This window comes from Tiliqua scincoides, chromosome 5 (assembly GCF_035046505.1).
Source record: "Tiliqua scincoides isolate rTilSci1 chromosome 5, rTilSci1.hap2, whole genome shotgun sequence".
In the NCBI taxonomy this organism is placed as follows: Eukaryota; Metazoa; Chordata; class Lepidosauria; order Squamata; family Scincidae; genus Tiliqua; species Tiliqua scincoides.
Genome location: NC_089825.1, coordinates 10,935,041 through 10,955,545, shown reverse-complemented (window position 1 = coordinate 10,955,545; position 20,505 = coordinate 10,935,041). Strand labels below are relative to the sequence as shown.

Here is a 20,505-nt window from a genome sequence, read left to right as displayed (position 1 = left end):
ATATTACCTAAGTGGCAGGGATTGAATCTTGGATTTTATACTAGCCAAAGTATGTGCTTTTACTACTCAGCTGTGAGCCCCATCCATAAAGGTCCACAAATGTCTTCTGTGACAAAGACATTTTTAAAAGACTCTCAGAGAGACACAATGAGATGAAAAAACTTTAACAAGCAGGCTAACCTATGATAACTGCAATCATCATATGAGTAGCATGTTTGCCTGAGTGCAGAACAGGCACTTAGGTGCATTCAAGATCTGTTAAAAAGTGTGAATGTCATCAGCGTTAGTATGCAGGAGACCAAGAGGAATATAGCATATTTAAAAAAAACAACTACAAAGCTTTACTGCCTTTCAAATACATTTATTAACCAATGTTAACACATTTAATGACTCTATATATTGCTAGTCAGAGCAGCTTACAAAATGCCAGAATGCATCATAGAACTGGACAGCCACAATGAGTAAATTACAATGTGCATAGTGGCCAAGCTCAACACTTTAATATAGCTTTATGATTTGCAGGAAAAAAAAATATTTTGAAAATCAGGTTTTCTAAAGTGGTGATATCTTTTTTCCCCTAAAACTTATACAAAACCAGGCCACAAATTTTTTTTTGTTGCTCTTTTGTTGGTTTTTAAAAAAGGAAACACACAGTTTTCACGCTGTAGTAACTTGAAAATGTGCAACCGTGTCAACAGAGACCAAAAGGGGGGAAAAGCCAAAGGAACACGAATCTTACTTTCATGCAGCTATCAGTTAAATATTACATATCCTGGAATGATTTTACACCAAAAAAAGTTTCCACATAAACTTGCTTTTATAGGGTTGGACCGAAGTTTTGGTGGGGAAATTGTAAAATAATCCAAGGGTGTTTCCCTTATTGCTCTTGAAGTGATAGCAGTAGTTTCTTTTATAACACAGAGCAACAAAAGCTAATCACTTATTTATCAAGGATGTAGGTCACTAGATAAAGATAGCAGATAATAGATATTCACATCAATTTAGTATTCTCTTCTGGGTAAAGGAGTTCCAATACTTATACGGAGTTCCTCTCCCTGCTACAGCTTCCCTGTTCATTTCAATTGAGGAAACACTTCCCTTTGAATATGTGAAGGTACTTTGTCTACTGGAATGAATGGGGCAGAACCTATATGCAAGAGATCTGGTGTACATTTTGTGCACACAAAGATCTTGGGATCAGAGTTAACATTACCATCTTACTACGGTGTCCCATTTAAATTCAGACTGTGCTGCTAATGTCCTATTGAAAATGTTTGGGCAGTGTCTAGTCTGTTCCTGTATGTTTTAGATTTAGATTTAGTGACTTAGATTTAAGTGACAGATCACAGAAGGCTTAGTAAGAGCTTAATTTTTATATTGACCCTGACAAAACCCAGAGAAACTTTCCATTTAAAGCCTTTCCTTTCCATTCTTCCATTCCAAATGTTCCATTGTGTCATCGCTTTCAATAAATACCCAAGGTCTAAATAAATATTTACAAATTAATTTTCTAACTTAAAAAAAGAAATTGCTAGATGATTAATGGGCTTTAGTTGAGTCTAAGACCACCTTTTTGAAAGAACCCTAAATATTGAGATGCTTTAAAAGAAAAGAGTTGGTTAAATAAACTTTACACCTATTATTAAAAAGTTGTCTCTGAACATGGATGCAATTTATATATATATATATAAAACTATACATAAAATAAAGAAAAAGAACGGGGAAAATCAGTTTTCAACTATCGATCCATTCCTATTGGTAACGCTTCTTTATCCAGACATTCTGCAATAGACAGACTTTTTACAAATCACAGCATCTTTAATACAGGAAAATTAACATGCATTATTCTTCATTCTAAGTATAGAGATGGCAATGACCAATTATTACAAACATAACTGCTTCTGTGTAACATAAGTGCTCCTCCCCTCACCTGCCCAATTTTAATTCATTTACTGTGGGATACATAATGTTAATAAATGGGCATTGCAATAACATTCCATGTAGTGGGGAACTCTGGGGAGTGGGGCTTGGAGGGGACAAACTATTAGGCCAGTTTTTTCTTATGCCTCACCCTTATAGCTCCGCATATGACTAAGTGTAAAACTGGGTATTTTCTTTTTGCCTTAAAAAAAATTTTTTTTGGCTTTCTTTTTACAAGCATTCCTGTTAAGAGGAGGGTGAAATGTGCAAATTTTAAAATTTAAATATTAATTTTTCTCTAAGATCCAGCTCAGCAAATGGCTACCCCAGTCCCCTGTGATTTCATTTTTTTAAGCTATAAAATCAAAGCTAATATTTTGTTATAAAAGCTATATATCAGAAACAAAAAAAAAATGAAACGAACACAACTGGGGACAAAATTTTTAAGAACAAATATGCAGGCCTTTAGCACCTGCGGTGTCAACCCTGTTCCCAAGATTCAATCGTATACCCACTGGCACATACCAATAGATAATGCCTTTAAACAGTGAATTAAGCTGAACAAAACCAGCTCACACGATTAACAGGTAAATGTTACATCAAGGTAGTATGCTTTTTCAACCGCTTCTAGACAGTTTTATACTTCTTACATTCAGATCTCTTTAAAATGTTTATGTCATTATACTTCTTTGTCTCTATGAAACCTAAAATCATGGCTCTCTCTCTCTCTCTCCCTCTCTCTCTCTGACTGTTTTTTTTTATTTGCTGTAATACAACAAATTTCCTAGGTTAAAATCCACCCAAACCTAATGCACTCTAGCTGATACTCAAATTGTCTCACCAACGAAAGAAGAGGGGGTGGGAACTGATTTGAGAGGAGCGTTAAACACAAGACTGAAAATTTCGACTGTGCAAAAAGTTCTTTACGAAAAAGGTGTTTCAAAGGCCGGTGCAAAAAAATGGGGAGCGAATTCTAAACAATTCTGATCCCCCCCACCCCTGGAAACATAAAACTAAAGCAACCTGCTGCATCAGAGGATAGCAATACATAGGAGCAATTCCTTCGCAGGGCAAGAACACTTTCATCTCTTCCTGCGGCAGGTGCGTTTGTGCTCGGCGTGCCAGTGTTCCTGCTGACACTTGATGGAGCAGTAAGAAGTATTCCAGCAGCAGTGATACATGGCCTCCTCTTCACAGTTGTAGCACTGCAGGGAGGAAGATAGATCAAAATGTGGGATTACCATTTGACACTCCTCCTCCTTAGTTAGTCCTAGTCCTGCAGCTGCTCCTCAAACGCCCTATACTTACGTGCAAGCGTTTCTGACTGTATTGGCTTTGTCCTTGGGATGAACGGAAGCTCTGTCTGTAGGGTCTGATCTATGGTGGTTCATTTCATTCATACATGCAAGCAAACAAGTGGCAAATGCGCAAATGGAAGGGCCACTTCCTACATTAGTTCTCCTGTCATGTCTTCTTAACAGGGGTGGCAGGAAAGAATCCAAAAGGATTGCGACTCTGATGACAATGATGGACTTTGACCATTCACAAGCTGATGGCAGACCCAGGTCTAATCTGATTTAATATGGCATGATAGGACCTCAGGGACATGGCACAGGACCTACCAATTTACCAATGCCCCTTCGCTGCCCTGCATTTATTTATGAAAACATTTGTAACCTGCTTTTCCATCTCTGCTGAACCCCAAGGCAGCTCACAGAAAATAATAAAATACATCAAGATAAAGTGTCAACTAAAAAAATTTAAAATGTAGTTTTTTAAAAAAAAATCAGCAAAAGCAAGTTGAGCAGCATCAAATAAAAACAAAATAAAGCCACTGGTGGTGACAAGGCAGCAAAGGGACCGCCCAGAAGGAGCAAGACAGTGGCCATCTGGGTAAAAGGCAGGTGGAACAGAGACCTCTTCATATTAAGGCCTGTGAACAGGTTGAGAAGGGGCTAAACAGGACTCCTGGGAAGACAGTTCTGGGAGCCATCAGAGAAAAGGTCTATCCCTGGACAAGAGAGTAGCAGAGCTAGACGGGGAGAGGGCTGGAATGAGGCTTAGGCGTTTTGGCAAGACACTGCATGACCCCTTCCTCATATTATCCTGAATCCTGCCTCCACTGATAGAGAAGGCTCTCGCATGTAATAGGCTGTTGTTAATAAAAAAGAGATGATGCTGTCTCCAAAAGGGAGCTGAAGGGGAGCTGCTAAGGAGAAAGTTAGGATCTTTCATCTCCATGTCAGCAGTGAAAGCATGAACCGCCACCCATCCCCTTTAGGTTGAGGGTAAAGTTAATTTCCAATAGCATTTGCCTTCCCGGTTAAGCTTTATTTCTGGATTTTAAGACACTGGTTGGGAGACACTTGGAGCCATGAGAACCAATACCCTCTGAAGCAAAAAAAAAAACCAGAAAAAAGCATCTCCACATCACACACTGGGCAGGAGCTGGCTCAGAGACCTGCTGTACATTTTTGTGCTGTGGAAACTGCAAGAGAATGGAAACGGGGGAGCTCAACTGAAAGTCTTCATCAATTTTGGGTGTAATGGTGCCCGAAGCCTGGAATCTAAAATCTATATGTAAAACAAAAGGGGGCAAAACACTTGATTGTCTCACTATTTTGTGGCTTTCAGATCACACTGATAATGCTGTAAAGTTGGTTTCTTTTCAGTAGTGCTTCATGTGCCACTAATTTATGATTAACGCAAAGACTACAACAAAACCCTAATGCTGCATGTAAGAGAAAGGACCAAACACAGTTAGGAGGGATGAAAGAGACAAATGAGCAATAATTTTAAAAAATGTGCCTCTTTGCCTCTATGTCTCTAAGGGAGAGAAATAAAGAAATGCTCTCAGGTCCTGATCCTACAAATGCAGTGCATATACAGTTTGTTCCAGTCCAGCAACATCCAATCTGAATCAAGAGGAGTCCTGCTGTAGGGATCCCATTAAAACAAGCTACTGGAGATTTTCACTACAAAGTTCTACTGCACATTATTGCCTTGTGATGGTTGAAAAATCATCCAGCATGCCACATTCAAGATTTATCTCTAGTCCTTTTCCTTTCCTAAGGCTCTTTATAAATGTACCCAATAAGCTACATGCGGCGCCAAGGTGGGTTATAGCTAAATTCTATCACATCGGCCTTGAACTGGCTTATCCCTATAGTACAAGTTGCCTTATTGTCCTGGGTTCAACTGTAATATAATTTAATATAAATTAGGTGTGTGCATTCATTTTCAGAACATATGAAAGCTGAACTGAATGGAGTCTGATTTGGGTTCCGTTGGTTTTGGAATCAATGGCATGAAGAGTGTGTGCATGCGCATTGCTTATGTGAGAGAGAAGCTCCCATTCATTATCTTTTGTTTGAGGAGAGATACAAAAATGTTCTCCCTTTTCCAGCAATTTGCAAAATTAGGTATGACAGGAACTGCAAGTGTGGCCATCACTTGAGCACCCGTGATCTCCCTGGGATGAAGTCATCTTAGGACAGTATGGGTACAAAAATGGCCATCACCATGAAAAAATGGCAACTGCTACATTGGCAGTCTGAAAACAAAGAAATGTGACACATACTATATACATTGTCAAGTGCACAGATGATGACGAACAATTCTTAACCATGATGTCTGGCTCAGCAGAGAACCAGGGCCCAGGGGAAAGAAGGAAACACAGCTGATTCCTAAAAGGCAGCATTGAAAGACAATATTCAGAAAGGTGAAAAAGCAGATGACTAAAGGCTTGCATTGTTAGGGTGAACAAAGGTAACGGGAAAAGAAAGACCTTTTCATGCTCCCCCTGCACCTCCAAGAGCAGGCCTCTTCCACAAGGGCTCATGACTCATATATCCATCAGTCCCTATGACGCCATTAGATACAAGGGCCAGTGATGTTGAGCCAACACTTACCCACTGCTTCTTCTTGGTCTGAGAAATCAGTTGCTTGTGCTGACTGGCTATCTTCTTCACTTCTTCTAAAAACTCCTCTTTGCACTTCTCCTTGACCTGCTTCGTCTTCCGATCACACTCCGTTTGCATGTTTGCCATAGCCTTGTTCACAGCCTGTCTTTTTTCCTCCTCCATCTCTGTACGCAGCTGGGATAAAAGAAGCAGATGCATGAATGAATCGGCACTCTTTTCTCCTGCTCCTCTTCTGCCAAGTATCAGCACAGGAATCATAATCTGCTCTAGCTGTTCTGAGCAGTAACCTTATGTTACCAGATGCTTTCTGATGCAAAATGGACTCCTCTCCCTCTAGCTCTCTATTTGCGTGACTTCCTGGCTAACCCTAGGTGTGCACATTTGTGTGTGTGTGTGTCTCCACAATTTTATGGAGTACTCTGTACTACTCTATTACAGAGTTGCCAGAGAGAAGACAGTCACTTATCAGTTAATGTTCTTTTAAGAGTGGTGTAATAACAACACTAAGCATTTATAAAAGCAATTTAGAATGTTTAAAGTGATTATCTTTGAATTAGTACTTACAACCGGACAGTGAAGAAGGCCATTATCATTCCCATTTTGCTGGAGTTGGGTGGGGCCGATATTTGCCTACAGTCACCTAAAGCCCAGTCCTATCCAGCTTTTCAGTGCTGATGCCAATGGGGCATGCTCTGCATCCTTTCATGGAGGGGGGAGTCATGGAGGTCTCCTCAAGATAAGGGAATGTTTGTTCCCTTATCTCAGGGCTGCACTGCAGCTGCATCAGTACTGGAATGTGGGTAGGACTGGGCCCCTAGTGAGTTTGAGCCAGAGGCCCTCTTGGCTCATAGCTCAAGTTTTTGAGTTCCCCCTGTATTGGTGTTTTGTACCCTTTTAATATGAAGTGATCTCCTGCTGAGTTCACACCATTGGTCCACCTAGTTTAGCCCTGTCTACATAGAGAGGCATGGTTCACCAGGTTCCGGACAAGGGCCTTTCTCAGCCCTACCTGGAGACGCAGCCAGAGACTGATTTGGGGACATTATGCATGCAAAGCACATGCTCTCTGACTGAGCTATGGGCTCTTCCTCCTAGCAACCTGCCCACAAGGCTGAACATCCTTGCAGCAGGAACAGGACTTCTCTTCTTGTGTAACAGCTTCTGCTTTAAGAAATTTCCTGCCAAGTGAAGAGTCAACGCCTGTCCACCATGTGTGAAACAGGGACCACATTCTGAAGCAAATATAGGGACTGGTGCCGGTGCTCCTCTCCTCACCCATTTTATCCTTATAGCAGCCATGCGGAATAGGTTAGGCTTAAAGATGGTGCCTAGGTAGAACATACCCAGTGTGAACTTAGTGGCCGAGTGGCGTTTCGGACTCCCTGGTCCTAGCCAGACACATTAAGAACCAGCCCACACCGGCTTTCAAGTGAATGATGGCATGCTATCCGAATGAATGCCTTCCTTGTCAAATCCTGAGGCCAAGAGTTACCTTCTCAAGAGCTTCTCGCACAACCCTCTCAGTCTCCCTCTTGTGATCAGCCTTGATTCTTTCTTTGAAATCGCTGAATATTTTGGTGTACTTGTCGTGGCACATATTCTGACACACTCCGTCGTTATTGGTCTGGGTGCTCCGATGCAGCATTTTTGGAGAAGAGGCACTTAACTTCTTGGTCTGGGTTGAGACTGAAACTTTTTCAATGGGCTGAGGCATTGTGGGAATTTCCTGGCTTGAACTAACAGCTTCAGTTTCAGGCTCCGGCTCCTGGGAAGGATCAACAACGAAATAACTCATTTTAATGAACAAATAATGATGCCTGCAATTGTCTGGGTGATTAGAGATAAGGACTGCAATACAATGGAGCAATGTGTACATTAGGTATAAACATACACTTGCAGAGGCCTTTGAAGATAAAAGGCTAATGCTAGGCAGCATTACAATAGTACAACATCTAACAGCTATTTCCAAGTGATGTCTAACTGCCTGACTAGGACAGGAAGAAATCCCAACTGGCACAGAAGTGAAGTAGCTTGCCATATATACTATACAGCAAAGAGAAGCATCACAGTCTTGCACAATGGAAAACTAACAGTGCAATCCTAACCCCTGGATAGGCAGGCACAAATCACTTGTGCCAACCCCGGGGGTGTAGCAAATGCCCCAAAAGGCACATTTCCTGGCACAAGGAGTTGTGCTGGCCTCCCCGCACTGGATCCGGACCTGATGGGGTAAGTTTGTGTTGGCCGAGATTGGCAGATGCAGGGGTCTGGGGGGAGGTGTGGGGAGGTTGCGTTTCAAGACTGGGGGAGGGTGGGCGGCAGTTCCGGGGGTGGGCAGGTGGAACCAGGATTCGGCAGTTATTCCAGATCCTGACCCCATTACCAAGTGAAAAAAATTTTCTGAGTAAAAACAATCTGCCACCCTCCAGCCCCTTCCTGCTTGCCCCCCAAGAGGCATGAGCAGCGACTGGAGTCTCTGGTCGCTCATTTCCCTTGCTCCAACACCTCCCTCACCCTAGTCCCCCCTGCTTGCTCCCTAAGACCCCAGAGGAAGGGGATCAAGCGGCCAGACTGCGATCGCTGCTACCCCTCTTGCAAAAAGTACTGGTTTTTTCTGGCACTTGACTCGTGACTCTGGCATTGTTACATCTGCAACAGCCCAAGACTATTACATCATGGAATGCTGTGTTTTTTGATCAACTTACACACACACACATACACACATGAATTAAAAAGTGTGTGTGCTGTAAAATCAATTAGAGCAGTAATTTGCTAAAGTAATCCTGTAAAGTTGCTCAGCTGTTTAGAGCAGACAATCATCCTGTTCGCAGCTGACAATCATCTACAGGTTGAACAATAATGGAGCAGAAATTCAATTTGTGAATAAGGAAGAAAGGATGCCACTTGTAATTTTGTTTTCCTTATCCACAGCTGCATGTACCAAATCCCATGCTGATCCTTACTTCCTTTTTGGGTTCCACGCTTTGATTACGTCTTCCTTTCTTTGCTCTTGGTTCCTGAGTAACCTTCAGCTGAAACATTTTTGAAGAAAAATATAATATTAATTCAAATGCAATAACACATTAATTCAGAAGTGCTGGTCATCAACTATTATCCGTTAATGCCGTGATTCTCACTCCTTTAGCACCAGGACCCACTTTTTAGAATGATAATCTGTCAGGACCCACTGGAAGTGATGTCATAACCGGAAGTGACTTCATCAAGCAGGAAAATTTCTAACAATTCTGGGCTGCAATTCTACCCACAGGAGTAAGTCCCATTTACTATCATTGTTAAAAGTATCTTCATAGTAGCCTGTTAAAAGTACAGATATGTGACATTTCCCCAAATGCAGTCACATAACTTGGTAGCATTAAGTCTAATATATTAAAAATAAAATATTGAAATGAATGGTGACCCACCTGAAAATGGTTCGTGACCCACCTAGTGGGTACTGACCCACAGTTTGAGAAACACTGCATTAATGTATGGCACATCAGTAGTAGTGTTATATTTTACATATCTGATCTGGTTATTTTGTGCAAAATTTCCCAACCAGAGAATACCAGCTTTCTGCCACCTTCCCACCTTTTAAAGAAAAAAATTAAGTTTCCAGCACTGTGTCTGTGGAGAAAAGCCTAAAATCATGTGCTTGATGAAATCTCAAAGACATGGCACAAGGTAGAAACTGAACAGGTGGAACAACAGCTCTTTGTTCTCAGTCTCTTTTTAATATTTCTGTTCTGAGTCCCCAAGCTCTGTTCAGTTTCCTAGCTTCCAGTCCTGCGATGCTGAACATTCTTTCAGAATCAAATAGCTTAGAAACAGAATACATTACCATAATTGATTTTGATATACAAAACTGTTATCTTTAGGGGTTTCTGTGGGGCAGAACGTGACGCAGAATGGGTATATTTTGAGTACAGCATTGGCCCTAGGGCCCCAATCCTATGCACACTTACCTGGAAATAAGTATCACTAAACTCAATAGGACTTACTTCTGAGTAGACATGCATAGGATTGTGCTGTCAGAAAGCAGAAGAACGTAACAGCTTCAGAGCCCGATCCTGTGGTCTGTGCAGCACCTCCACGGTGCGGACCACAGTCGCAAACATGCCGTAAGGCACATTTGCGGGACTTACCTCCTGGCTCCTGCCGGAGCTAGCCCACCTCCGGCCAGCGCTGAGTCAGTGTGCGGCTGGCGCACAAGTTCCGCGACTCGGCGGTCTGCGTGACCGCTGGGCTGAGAACGGGAGATGGGGGCGTGGTTGGGGGCGTGGGGGAGACGTTCCGGGGAGGGGGGAGGCGTGGCCGGGGGCATGGGGGAGGTGTGTCAGGGGGATGGGGAGAGACGGATCTGCAGAGCCAAGCTCTGCTCGCCCTACACGAGCACCTTTACTTTAGCGGCGACCAAACAGTCACCGCTAAAGTGAGTAGCCCTATTGCGGGGCTGCTTCCCTTACTTGGGGGAAGGGGACAAATGTCCCCTTCTCCCAAGGAGCCTCCCGCGCTAGCGCGGGAGGCACTGGATCCGGCGGGAGCCTCCGTAGAGCGGCTGGGTTCTGCAGCTCCGGGCAGCTCAAGATTGGGCTGCCCGCCATTTCTGCCCAATGTTGCATATATGCAACAAGGCAGAAATGGGTAACCTGGTGTACTTCCATCACATCAGTTACATCTGCAGGGATAAATGGCTTTTCAGAACTACTCACCTGCTCGTTGCTGGTTGAGGAGATGCTGGACTCTGCTTCCTCCTCTCCTTTATCCTCATTCTTGGATTTCCAGAATCTGCCATCTCGAAGGAAACGCTGGTGGAGTTCTAGCTCATCACAAGCTTTTTTCCAGCCCATGCTGCGTTTCACATGCAGTCGATGTATATTAACTGTGATGTCCTGAATGTTCTCTGAAGGGATCCAAGCCCTGCACAATGTGAATTGAAAGGCATACTAAAGAAGGGTCAAGCAAATGTCTTATATGCACCCTGAAATTCAGGATGCAATTTTCAAAGAAATGTTCTTTACACCAAGAATGTGCAGAATTTCAGACACACATACCTACATAAATGAAGCAAAGCTACTCTTCTCCTTTGTTACAAGTCACTAGCCCATACAGTTTTAGCAACAGGCTTCAAAATATGCAGGCAGTATTTCAAAAAGACTGCAGTGCTCAGGGAAAATTCTGCTCCTGACACTACCATAGTGAGGACCTGCTACCAGCTGGAGTAATCAGTAAGAGAAAGACCAACAGCCTGATTCAGCACAAGGCAGTCTTAGGTAGCATTCAGAATACCTCATTTCATTGCCATAGCATGTCTTGTTGCAAAAAATAAAATCTTAGCTGCACAAAAGTCTTAAATAGCAACTCCTAAGTAATAAGCATATTTGCCTATATTATACCGATCAATGTAAACGACAGCATAATCCTAACTGTATCCTAGGAGGGTCGTAAATGTGCCTAATGTTTGCACCTCCTCAGGAGGAAGCTGCCATGGAGGCTGGATGCAGCCTCTGTGCTCCAGTGAACCTCTGTCAGCTGGTGCAGCTTCCCCCAGGTAAGTTGCATCGGCCGACACAGGGGTTGGGGGGAGGGGGGAGGGAGGCATTCCAGGGCGGGGGAGGGCAGGCAGAGGATACGGGAGGTGGGGCTGGAATCTGGCTATTATGCTGGAACCCAACCCCATTCCCTGAGCACCGCGGAGTAGCTTCAAGTCACTCTGCTCTCCTCATGAGGTGGCACAAGTTCGAGGAGACCCATAGGGGCTGCAGTGGCTTACCTGGAAGTTAGGGGAAGAGTTTCCCCTTACCTCTGGCTGAGCCACTTTGGGCACCTATCCTGTGCTGGATACAGCGCAAGCCTCTTGGTTTGCCAGTTCCAGCGCAAGACAGGATTGTGCCCTTAAAGTATTTTGCTGTAGGATCTGAGGTTCTTTGCATATCTTTGGTACCATACACAGACTTGCATGGGTTATTTTTATTTTTTAAATAGAAAGATTATTAAACAGTCTCTCAAAATATCTTGTATGAAAAGGACAAGTACATGAGAAGTGTTGCCAAAAGTGTTTTGTCTTCTAAGCAATGCTTCAGTGCAACTTCTCTCTCTTTCCTTGCATCCAATAATAATTTGGGTGTGTTTTGCAATGGGGAGAGACTCAGAGCCCAATCCTGTGGTCGGCGGCAAGTCTCCTTGCCGCTGGCCACAGTCGCAAATGTGCCATAAGGCACGTTTGCGGGGCTCACCGCTGGACTCCCGCTGGTGCTGGGCTAGCGCCAGGAGGTGACCCAAGTTCTCCGGACCGCCGGGCTGCGGAACAGGAGGCGGGGGCAGGGGCAGGGGGGAGGCGTTCTGGGGAGGGGGAGGCCGGTGGGGGGTGGGCAGGAGCAGGATCTGCAGAGCCAAGCTCCGCAGGATCCAGGGCGCTCATGCAGGGCTGCGCGCCCTACACAAGTGCCTTTACTCTACCGCCAACCTTTTGATAAAGTGAGTAGCCCCACTGTGGGGCTGCTTGCCTTACTTGGGGGAAGGGGACGAACGTGGTAGCGTGGGAAGCACAGGATTCGGTGGCAGCACTTTTCGGTGCCTGGGCGCTTTGGGCAGTTCAGGATTGGGCTGCAATTCGTGCAATATGAATATGTGATTGTAATTCGTAGGATAGGACATACTTCTGCTTTTTCTGCTCTGAGTTCAGAAGCCATCTGAGTTTGCACATGCTTTGGATGCCCCCCAACTATAAGTACAGTTCTTGGTTGGATTGCTGTTCAGAAAAATGAGTCAGGTATTGTACATTGTACAATAGGTCTTGTACTTTTATCCAAAAGACATGAGAGAGTACACTTGTGACAATTCTGAAAGTGGAATCCCTTCCGCTGTCTCCAAGACACTTTCTAAAATTGTATGAGTGGAAAGCATGTTCCAGAAGGTGGGTGATTATTTTAGCTGACCTCTATGAAATGAGGTGTGCTCATTAGAAGCTGAAAATACCTTTGGTGGTGATGGCCGAAAAAGCGAACGTCAACTTGATTGTCCTCCTTCTGCATGACTTTGGCAGGCCAGAATCCAAAACCTTTCATTTTAGCCCAAACCAGCTCGTGATTGGGTATCTGGAAATCAAAGAAGCATATTCCAATTGTTTCATTATTTTTGGGTGTTGTGGTCTGTACAGTCAGTCACATAATCAAAATAACAAAATAATAAAATTACCCATGACAGTGTTTAATTATGTCTTACATACAGAAATACCAAAGATGAACATTAACTGAATCCAAGCCCCGATCCTGAATACTCTGCCAAACATAACATCAAAGTCACTGCTGTGTTTCTGGGATGCAACAGCAAGTCTGAGGACAATGATGCCAGCTTAAATTTAAGAAGTTTCGTTTAATTCATTTGCAGATAAGCAACAAGCTCCAAAGCTCAGCAGCAGGAGCTGTGATGAGCTTATGGCGTTCCAAACCTTAAGGCAGCGGTTCTCAAACCTTTCAACCTCCGGAGCTGTTTACGCTCCTAAATGAAGTTTTGGGCCGCTCCAGAGCACTGGCACACACTACAGACCCAATCCTACCCCAGTTGCTGCCTCACGGTATAATGGCACCAAAACAACCACCGCTGTATCCTGTGGGGTCCAGGCAAGCAGTCAGAGGTTTCTTCAAGGTAAGGCAACAGCAGTTCCCTTACCCTGTGTAGCGCCCCAGCAGCCCAGATGGGTATACTCAGAGTAGTGTCAGCTATTTTTTTTAGCTACAGCAGAACTGAGGAGACCCTCAGGAGTGGGGATAGGTGTCGGTGGCAGCCAAAGCTGCTGACTCTGTCCCCCTCCTGGGCTTAAACAGCCCTGGCCCACCCTCCCCCTGCCCAGTTTTGTCCCGTTCCCACCTTCCCCCATCCTTCCTTCGCCCAGGAATATCTCCCTGCCATCCAATGAGGAACTTACCGATGCACACTCCTGCTGGCGTGAAGGCCTAGCAGCGACTTACAGTACATTTGCAAAGGCTAGTGCAGTGCACAGGCTGCCAGCTCTGCCCTGGAATTGGGTTACCAAAGTGGCATGGCACTGAGTAGATGGCAGGCACTGATGGTGTGCTTGTGGAGCCCTTGAATGGGTCTCAGGGAACCCCAGTGGTCCTAGGGGCACACTAGGAGAAACACCGCCTTAAGGTATCCCTGTCCACTTGTATGTGGAAATTTTTGTGCATCTAGGAGCCTGTGTCAGCTGCATCAGAGCTGCCTGTTTGGAGCCAGGTTGTGAAAAAGGCTTAGACTGGGTGCATCTGAATACTCAAATGTGTTTGTCCGTAGAGACCTATACATCAGAAGCGATCTATACATGAAGTTTCCATTTAGATACCCTGGCTGATAGTCTTTAAAAGACCTATCTTCAAGTAATGCCTAATGCGGCTTTATAAAAGCCATCTAAGCTACTGTCCATTATCACATACTGAGGCATTAAATTCCAGAGGTTAATTGTGTTTTGAGAAGAAGCAAAGCAATGAAGTAAACTTACACAAGGGTAGCAGAACCAATTGTCAGGACGGGCGTTTGATAAATAAAAACAGTTCTTGCAAAGCTGAAGTTCATCCAGCTGAAAAAAGAAACACACCAGAGGGGAAAGTGGAATATAAATTACATAAATAAATGCCTATGTGACACTGAAAAGCATTATTCAAGCAGCTCTAGAGTCACAAAATGTTCGAATAAGGATTTCATGCTTTCCTCTGCGTTCAGAACCATACTAGCTACATAAGTAAGCAAAAGATTAGCCTTATAATAAATGAAATACATAATTTTTTTTTTCAAAATGATGCTATAGGTTTCTATTTGAATAAATTAAGAAGAATTTCCAACACCCAAAACAATATAGCTACAAGAAGCGTAAATCAACTAACTAATCAGCTACCTTTCACCCACTCAATTATAATGTTAAAAGTGTCTGAATATAAATGTCAATTTTCTTGTTCTGCCTGGTTTCTGAAACCTAGCTATGTCAACAGATTAAAGGGATTTGTAGTCCACAGTTATATGGGAAGATAGAAGAACAGATCGGTTTGATGAGACACTTGAATAAAGCTTAACAGTGTAACATTCACAGAACACAGAGGACTGATGACTGTATTAATGTTGCAAGAGGTTCTCTTATTTCCAGGACAACTGTCAGGATAAATAAGACACTGGAGAATTGTCCATGTGAACCTTCCCAGTTATCCGGACCATCATTTGAGACCCATTGCTACTGCTCTACCTTCTGTAGAGGGTAGTTACTAAGGACAGAGCCTCCTTGATAGTGGCACTACAGCTGTTGAACTTCCTGCTCTTAAGACCCATGAAGTTAAAACTAATTTTCCTAGGCCTGTCATAGTTTTTAGATTGGCTTTTAGCATAAAGAGATTGCTACTGTTGAGAAAAACTTTTTTATTTTTTTAATTGTTTTAAATACACTTTGTAAGCACTTTCAAAATACGTTATTAAGGCAAAAAATATTTTACAAAAGCAACAAACATGGAAAATGATAACTACTTATCCAGAAGCCAAATGTTACTTCCATCAAGTGACTCGCCTAATGCCATTTACCTCATGGCAGGTGTCCTTGTAAAGCATCCTGGCTATATCAGCTTGTTCACTGTCTGCTGTAAATAAAAAAACAAAACAAAACTCTGATCTTGTGCATAAAAATCATAAGTAAGCGTTGGTAGATTTTTCATGCAGCAATAATAAGCAATATCTTCTTAGCCCGAAGGACAGATTTAAAGCAGAATTAGACACATTTATAACTGTTATTTAGTGATGTTTATTCTGATGTCTCATCGCTGCTTGGCACTTCAAGTAGCAAGTGCATTTGCCACAGCTACACCAATGTTCCCCACAGCAAATATGTATCACATGAAAGGTGCAGCATGTTTCTGTAGTCTTGTGTGCTCCCTGGGGGCATTTGGTGGGCCACTGTGAGATACAGGAAGCTGGACTAGACGGACCTTTGGCCTGATCCAGCACGGCTCTTCTTATGTTCCTAAAAATGCCAGTTGAGGCTCCATGGTGTACATCTAAGCTGAACATTTAGCCCTTCATACTGTGCATGTTTACTGTGAAGAACACAGGGTAGCTACAACAAACACAGTTGCCACATACAGTGTAAAGCAGATCTCAGTGATGGTGCACTGGTAAGAAAAGGGTTTTTCTCTTTCTCCCTCTACGTTCCCAGTAAGTGACCTGTCTCACTACAGACAACTACAACTATTAGCTCTGAAAACACCTGTCTGCACTGTACCTGCTCTTTCAGTCTGTGATACCCTGAAATTTGGACTGAGTAGGCAGACGGTAGACAGACAGCATGGGTTTCCATCTCTTTTGATCTCGTCTATGTTTTATCACTCTCTGTTCAATTCTCCCTTCCCACACAGGCACTACTACCGCACAAAGGAAACAGGGAAGAGATATAGCTACAAAGGAGAAGTAGGATTCTTCACAAGCTTACAACTAGGGCTGAGCTGAGTATTTGTCTTTTTTATTTTCAGGGTGAATATCACTCTTCCAGCAAGGTAGCACTTTTTATCAAAAAGCTGGCAAGCCAGACAAAAGTCATCAAAAGACAAGCAACCTAAGGGTGTTTCTGAGGCTGTTTTGAAGGAAGTTATTTCTCAGCTTTGAATCTGTGATGCTCTGAGGAAAGTCCTAAACCTAAATGTCGGGAGAAGCTCTGCTGTCTCAACTGAAATCTGTGAAGTCTAGCCTTGCCCTGAAAACAGCCACGTAGAATTGGAGGAGGGCTTGCACAGGATACATCAAGGGAGACCATCTGATTTTCAGTTCAGTTGGGTTGAGAAACATCCACATGCTGAGTGCTTTTGGTCTTCCAGCTTGCTCAGGCATGAGACTGGAAAGCTTCCCTGAGCCAAATTCCTGTGGCCTGGCTAACTCATGGGCTTGCCAGCTCCTCAAACCCTGGGCACCTTCTTCCAACAGGCCTCATTTGGGGCCTATTTGGAGATACCACACCCCTGATTAGTATTTTTGAAGTATTGGCTGAAAATGGGCAGAAATGAAATTGAAAATGGGCAGAAATGCAAATGATGAATTGGACAGTTTCATCATTTGCAACTCACCCTACCCTCAAGAACTTTAATAAACAAAATATGTGGGCAGCTGAACAGACTTTTTAAGATATTAATGACAATCCATCCCCACTTACCTCCATAAAAAATCACTGTGTTGTGTAGAAGAAGCTGAGCATCTGCTTTGAACTCCTCATAACTCCTGTACTTCCCTTCATTTACTTTCTAAACATTAAAAATGCAGTCATAAGAAATGCAGTCATGCACTAGAGTTTCCAATAACTCACAAGTTGACACACATATCCATAATTTCTACATTATGATTGTCAAGGAAGTCTAGAATGCAGAACTCTACAGAGTACAACAGCAGAGAACAGGCTATGTATGCTTGAGATTCTGAGTTCAAGTTTCCAGATGCCAGTGAGAAAATCCCTGGTATAACATCTGGAAAGGGTCTTGCATGACAAACTCAAGAAAAGAGACTTTTGGTATAGAGTTTCACAACATGAGCTTTTAGAATAAAACTGGTCTGCAACCTCCTGATTTTAGAAATGGGTTATGTCAGAATTCCAGATGCAAGGGAGGGCACCAGGATGCAGGTCTCTTGTTATCTGGTGTGCTCCCTGGGGCATTTTGTGGGCCACTGTGAGATACAGGAAGCTGGACTAGATGGGCCTATGGCCTGATCCAGCGGGGCTGTTCTTACGTTCTTATAATAAATGGTGTGAAGAATTGCGAACATTCACATAAACATATTTCTTCATGTCAACGATTCTCAAACAGTGTGCTGAGTCACACCAGTGTTTCAAGGAAGGTCTGCAGGTGTGCGGTGGGAGTTTGGAGCGCTTGAAAATTGCTAAAACACACTTCTGGATTCTGCAGTTCTGTTCTTAGGGCAACTGTCTGTAGTAACAAACTGTCTGGACTTTTTCCCCCACTGGCAGAGGAGGTGGGACAGACAATTTGTTACTACGGATAGCTACCGTAAAATTAGAGATGGGGAATCTGGAAAAGTCTCCTGGAAGGCATAAGTGACATCACAAGAGGCAAAGACCATAGAAACGACCACAGAGGTCAGTATGCCATGAGAAGAAAAAAGCTGAAAATCACTGCTGTACATAGCCTCGCCACTTCACTATCGATCTTCTTTTGAAAAAGCAAAACCCAACAAATTCCCAGAATGAAAAGGGAACATACCTCTTGTATGGTTGGGACATCAACAGCAGTATGCACCAGTCTACGATACATTGGGTGCTTGTTGTCCTTGCCTTTCTTGTTTAGATCAATAGCCTAAAAAAGTCACCACAAAACATTAGTTTAGAAATTGTTCAACCTCACAATAAAGAAAAGATGCTTTTATAGAAAGATGCTTTATAATGGTAAAAGTATTAATTCAAAAGTCTTCAGGTGAGGAAGCCAAAAGCATATCAGTCTGACAGCTACAACTGCATGACCATAAATGAGGGTTCGATAATATTTCTAATCCAAAAATCTGATTGCACTGAAATTGTAGGTACCTCTCAGAGGCTGGTCTGTTTAAAATATAAACAATATAATAGGAGTGAAAACTCATTATGTGTTTTTACAGCCAGGATTTTTAAGCAGTAGTTCCTTCCTCTGAAAGCAAACTGTTGTAAATTTAATAAATTTGGGGGTAAATTCACAAAGCTTAGATTTGAATTTCCAAATTTAAATTGATGTTGTCCTCGTCTAAATTTTTTCCAACATTCCCAGTGATGGATGCCAGAGGATTTCGAGATTCTATTTAAAAAGTATAAAACATTTACCTTTGATAGTGATTTCAACAGACCTGTGCACAAGGCAGTGCATAAAATACTAAAATTACACCAAAATGGAATCTGGCGTGTTGAGCTGTAACATTATTGCATCAGACACAGAACCTGAAATACAGCCAAATTACAAACTGGTGCCAAGGCTTCTTTCAGTTCTTGTTGGAAGGATCAGCAGGAAGGGGTGCTACTGAATCAGAAGGGACAATGAAAATTCAGATTCTTGAAGGATCTGATGAACAGAGGACTCTGGATTACAGCCATAGCAATTGGTTAGACAGGGAAAGTTTTTGATCAGTTCCTCAGCTGCTAATTAGAAATGGCTGTTTCATCTACCAAGAGGTGGTTGGGTATGGCCAAACCATAACATTCTCCCAAATTTAACATAATTTATGGAAGAAATATATTCTTCCATATGGAATCTAGCCCTTCCAGTTTGCAACATGGATATTTTCTCACACATCTGCACCTGAATTGGGGGTTGAGTCAGCAGCAGCTTCTGCCACCCTGCCCTAATCCTTTTGCTGCCCTGCTCAACCCTGTCTGGTATAGCAAGGAAGACACCAAGACAGTGAGCAGGAGTTAGGGAGAACAAAAGAACCATGGCAGAAAGGCAGGAGAGAAATGACATGACACCAGCTTGTTCATCAATTCAGCAATGAATTTAAAGGCAGGGGGAATAACTAGGGTGCATTCTGGCACCCCTAATTCCTGATAGCTTGCTATACAGAATATAGGCATAGGCCACATAACAAGAGGCAGCATATACATAATGGCCCCATAATGGAGCTGTGGGTGCAGAGAACAGTTTGACCACAGTACAGGCCAGGGGAATACATGCTCAGGGGACTTCCACCGAACTCACCAGGCTTGCCACCTTCCTTGCCAGATCAACTGGGTAACCCACACACTTTCCTTCCAGTCTTCCTGGCTGCCACAAGGCCTTCTGGGGCACTACCCAGCTGTCATTCTACACTGTTCTGACGTATGATGAATGCGCCTAACGACGGGGTTCACAGAACATATCCCCATCATTAAGAGATGCATACCTGTACATTCTGTGTTACATTGCAATACTCACTCGTTCCTTCATACGGGAGACAATGAAGCGTAAATATGTGCTCATCTCATGCTTGCTTGTGTTCTTCTTCTTAATGCTCTGGTAAAGGACATCAGCTTTATTTTAGAATTCTGACTTTTACTAACAGAATAATTTTTTGTTCAAAAAAAGTTTTCAAGTACAAAGATGTCAAAAATCATAGGAACATACATTTAGCAATGACAACCTAAAGAAGTTAGAAAAAACATTTTCTTATATACTGTGAAGATCTGATAACTAAAAGGTATAATAAGAAAAATAATGTCAGAAATTAATTGATTGTTGATTGCTCAAGAATCTGGCTGGAGTAATGCTGCACTATTTATCTGGGCAAACTCTTTTCTCTCACGCACACAGAACTTCTCAACTTTAAAAACTGAAGATAGTCTAGAGAGAATTTTATAATTAAGATGAAGCCTATACCTATTGTACAATTTTGTATCTACATAACAATGAACTGATATTTAACCTGAGGTTCTTCTTTCAGATGCAACTCCAGCACTCCATCTGTTATGTTACACTGCTCAGAGCCCAATCTACTGCTATGGCCCCTTGCACCATACTTTGCAGGGAGTAGCCCTGGGTAAGGCATGGGCCCAGTGAAGCGCGTAACTAACATTTACTGAGAAATACAGAGAAGGGAGGAAGGGATCTCATCACAGAGCAGACATAAGCCAAAAGGAAAGGGAATAAGGCCCTATAAGACTGACAGTGCACCAGAATCTCAGTGCAGATGA

At 43.0% G+C, this 20,505-nt stretch overlaps 1 protein-coding gene across 9 annotated transcripts in view; it reads right to left on the bottom strand.

The window, feature by feature from the left end:
• Positions 1–340: 340 nt before the first annotated feature.
• The window catches only part of ZMYND11 (zinc finger MYND-type containing 11), a 112,215-nt gene continuing 92,050 nt past the window's right edge, over positions 341–20,505 (bottom strand). For 6 of the 9 annotated variants that reach the window (XM_066627872.1, XM_066627873.1, XM_066627868.1 and 3 more), the window contains 11 exons: positions 19,751–19,828; positions 18,077–18,169; positions 17,017–17,104; positions 15,402–15,457; positions 14,338–14,415; positions 12,819–12,937; positions 10,553–10,760; positions 8,807–8,875; positions 7,336–7,608; positions 5,832–6,017; positions 341–3,125 (listed from right to left, as the gene is read on the bottom strand). In XM_066627872.1, the coding sequence (XP_066483969.1) occupies positions 3,003–3,125; positions 5,832–6,017; positions 7,336–7,608; positions 8,807–8,875; positions 10,553–10,760; positions 12,819–12,937; positions 14,338–14,415; positions 15,402–15,457; positions 17,017–17,104; positions 18,077–18,169; positions 19,751–19,828 (1,371 nt within the window). In that variant the 3' untranslated portion in view covers positions 341–3,002. The remainder of the gene's footprint in view (positions 3,126–5,831; positions 6,018–7,335; positions 7,609–8,806; positions 8,876–10,552; positions 10,761–12,818; positions 12,938–14,337; positions 14,416–15,401; positions 15,458–17,016; positions 17,105–18,076; positions 18,170–19,750; positions 19,829–20,505) is intronic. The other 3 variants (XM_066627869.1, XM_066627871.1, XM_066627875.1) reach the window with 1 other exon arrangement.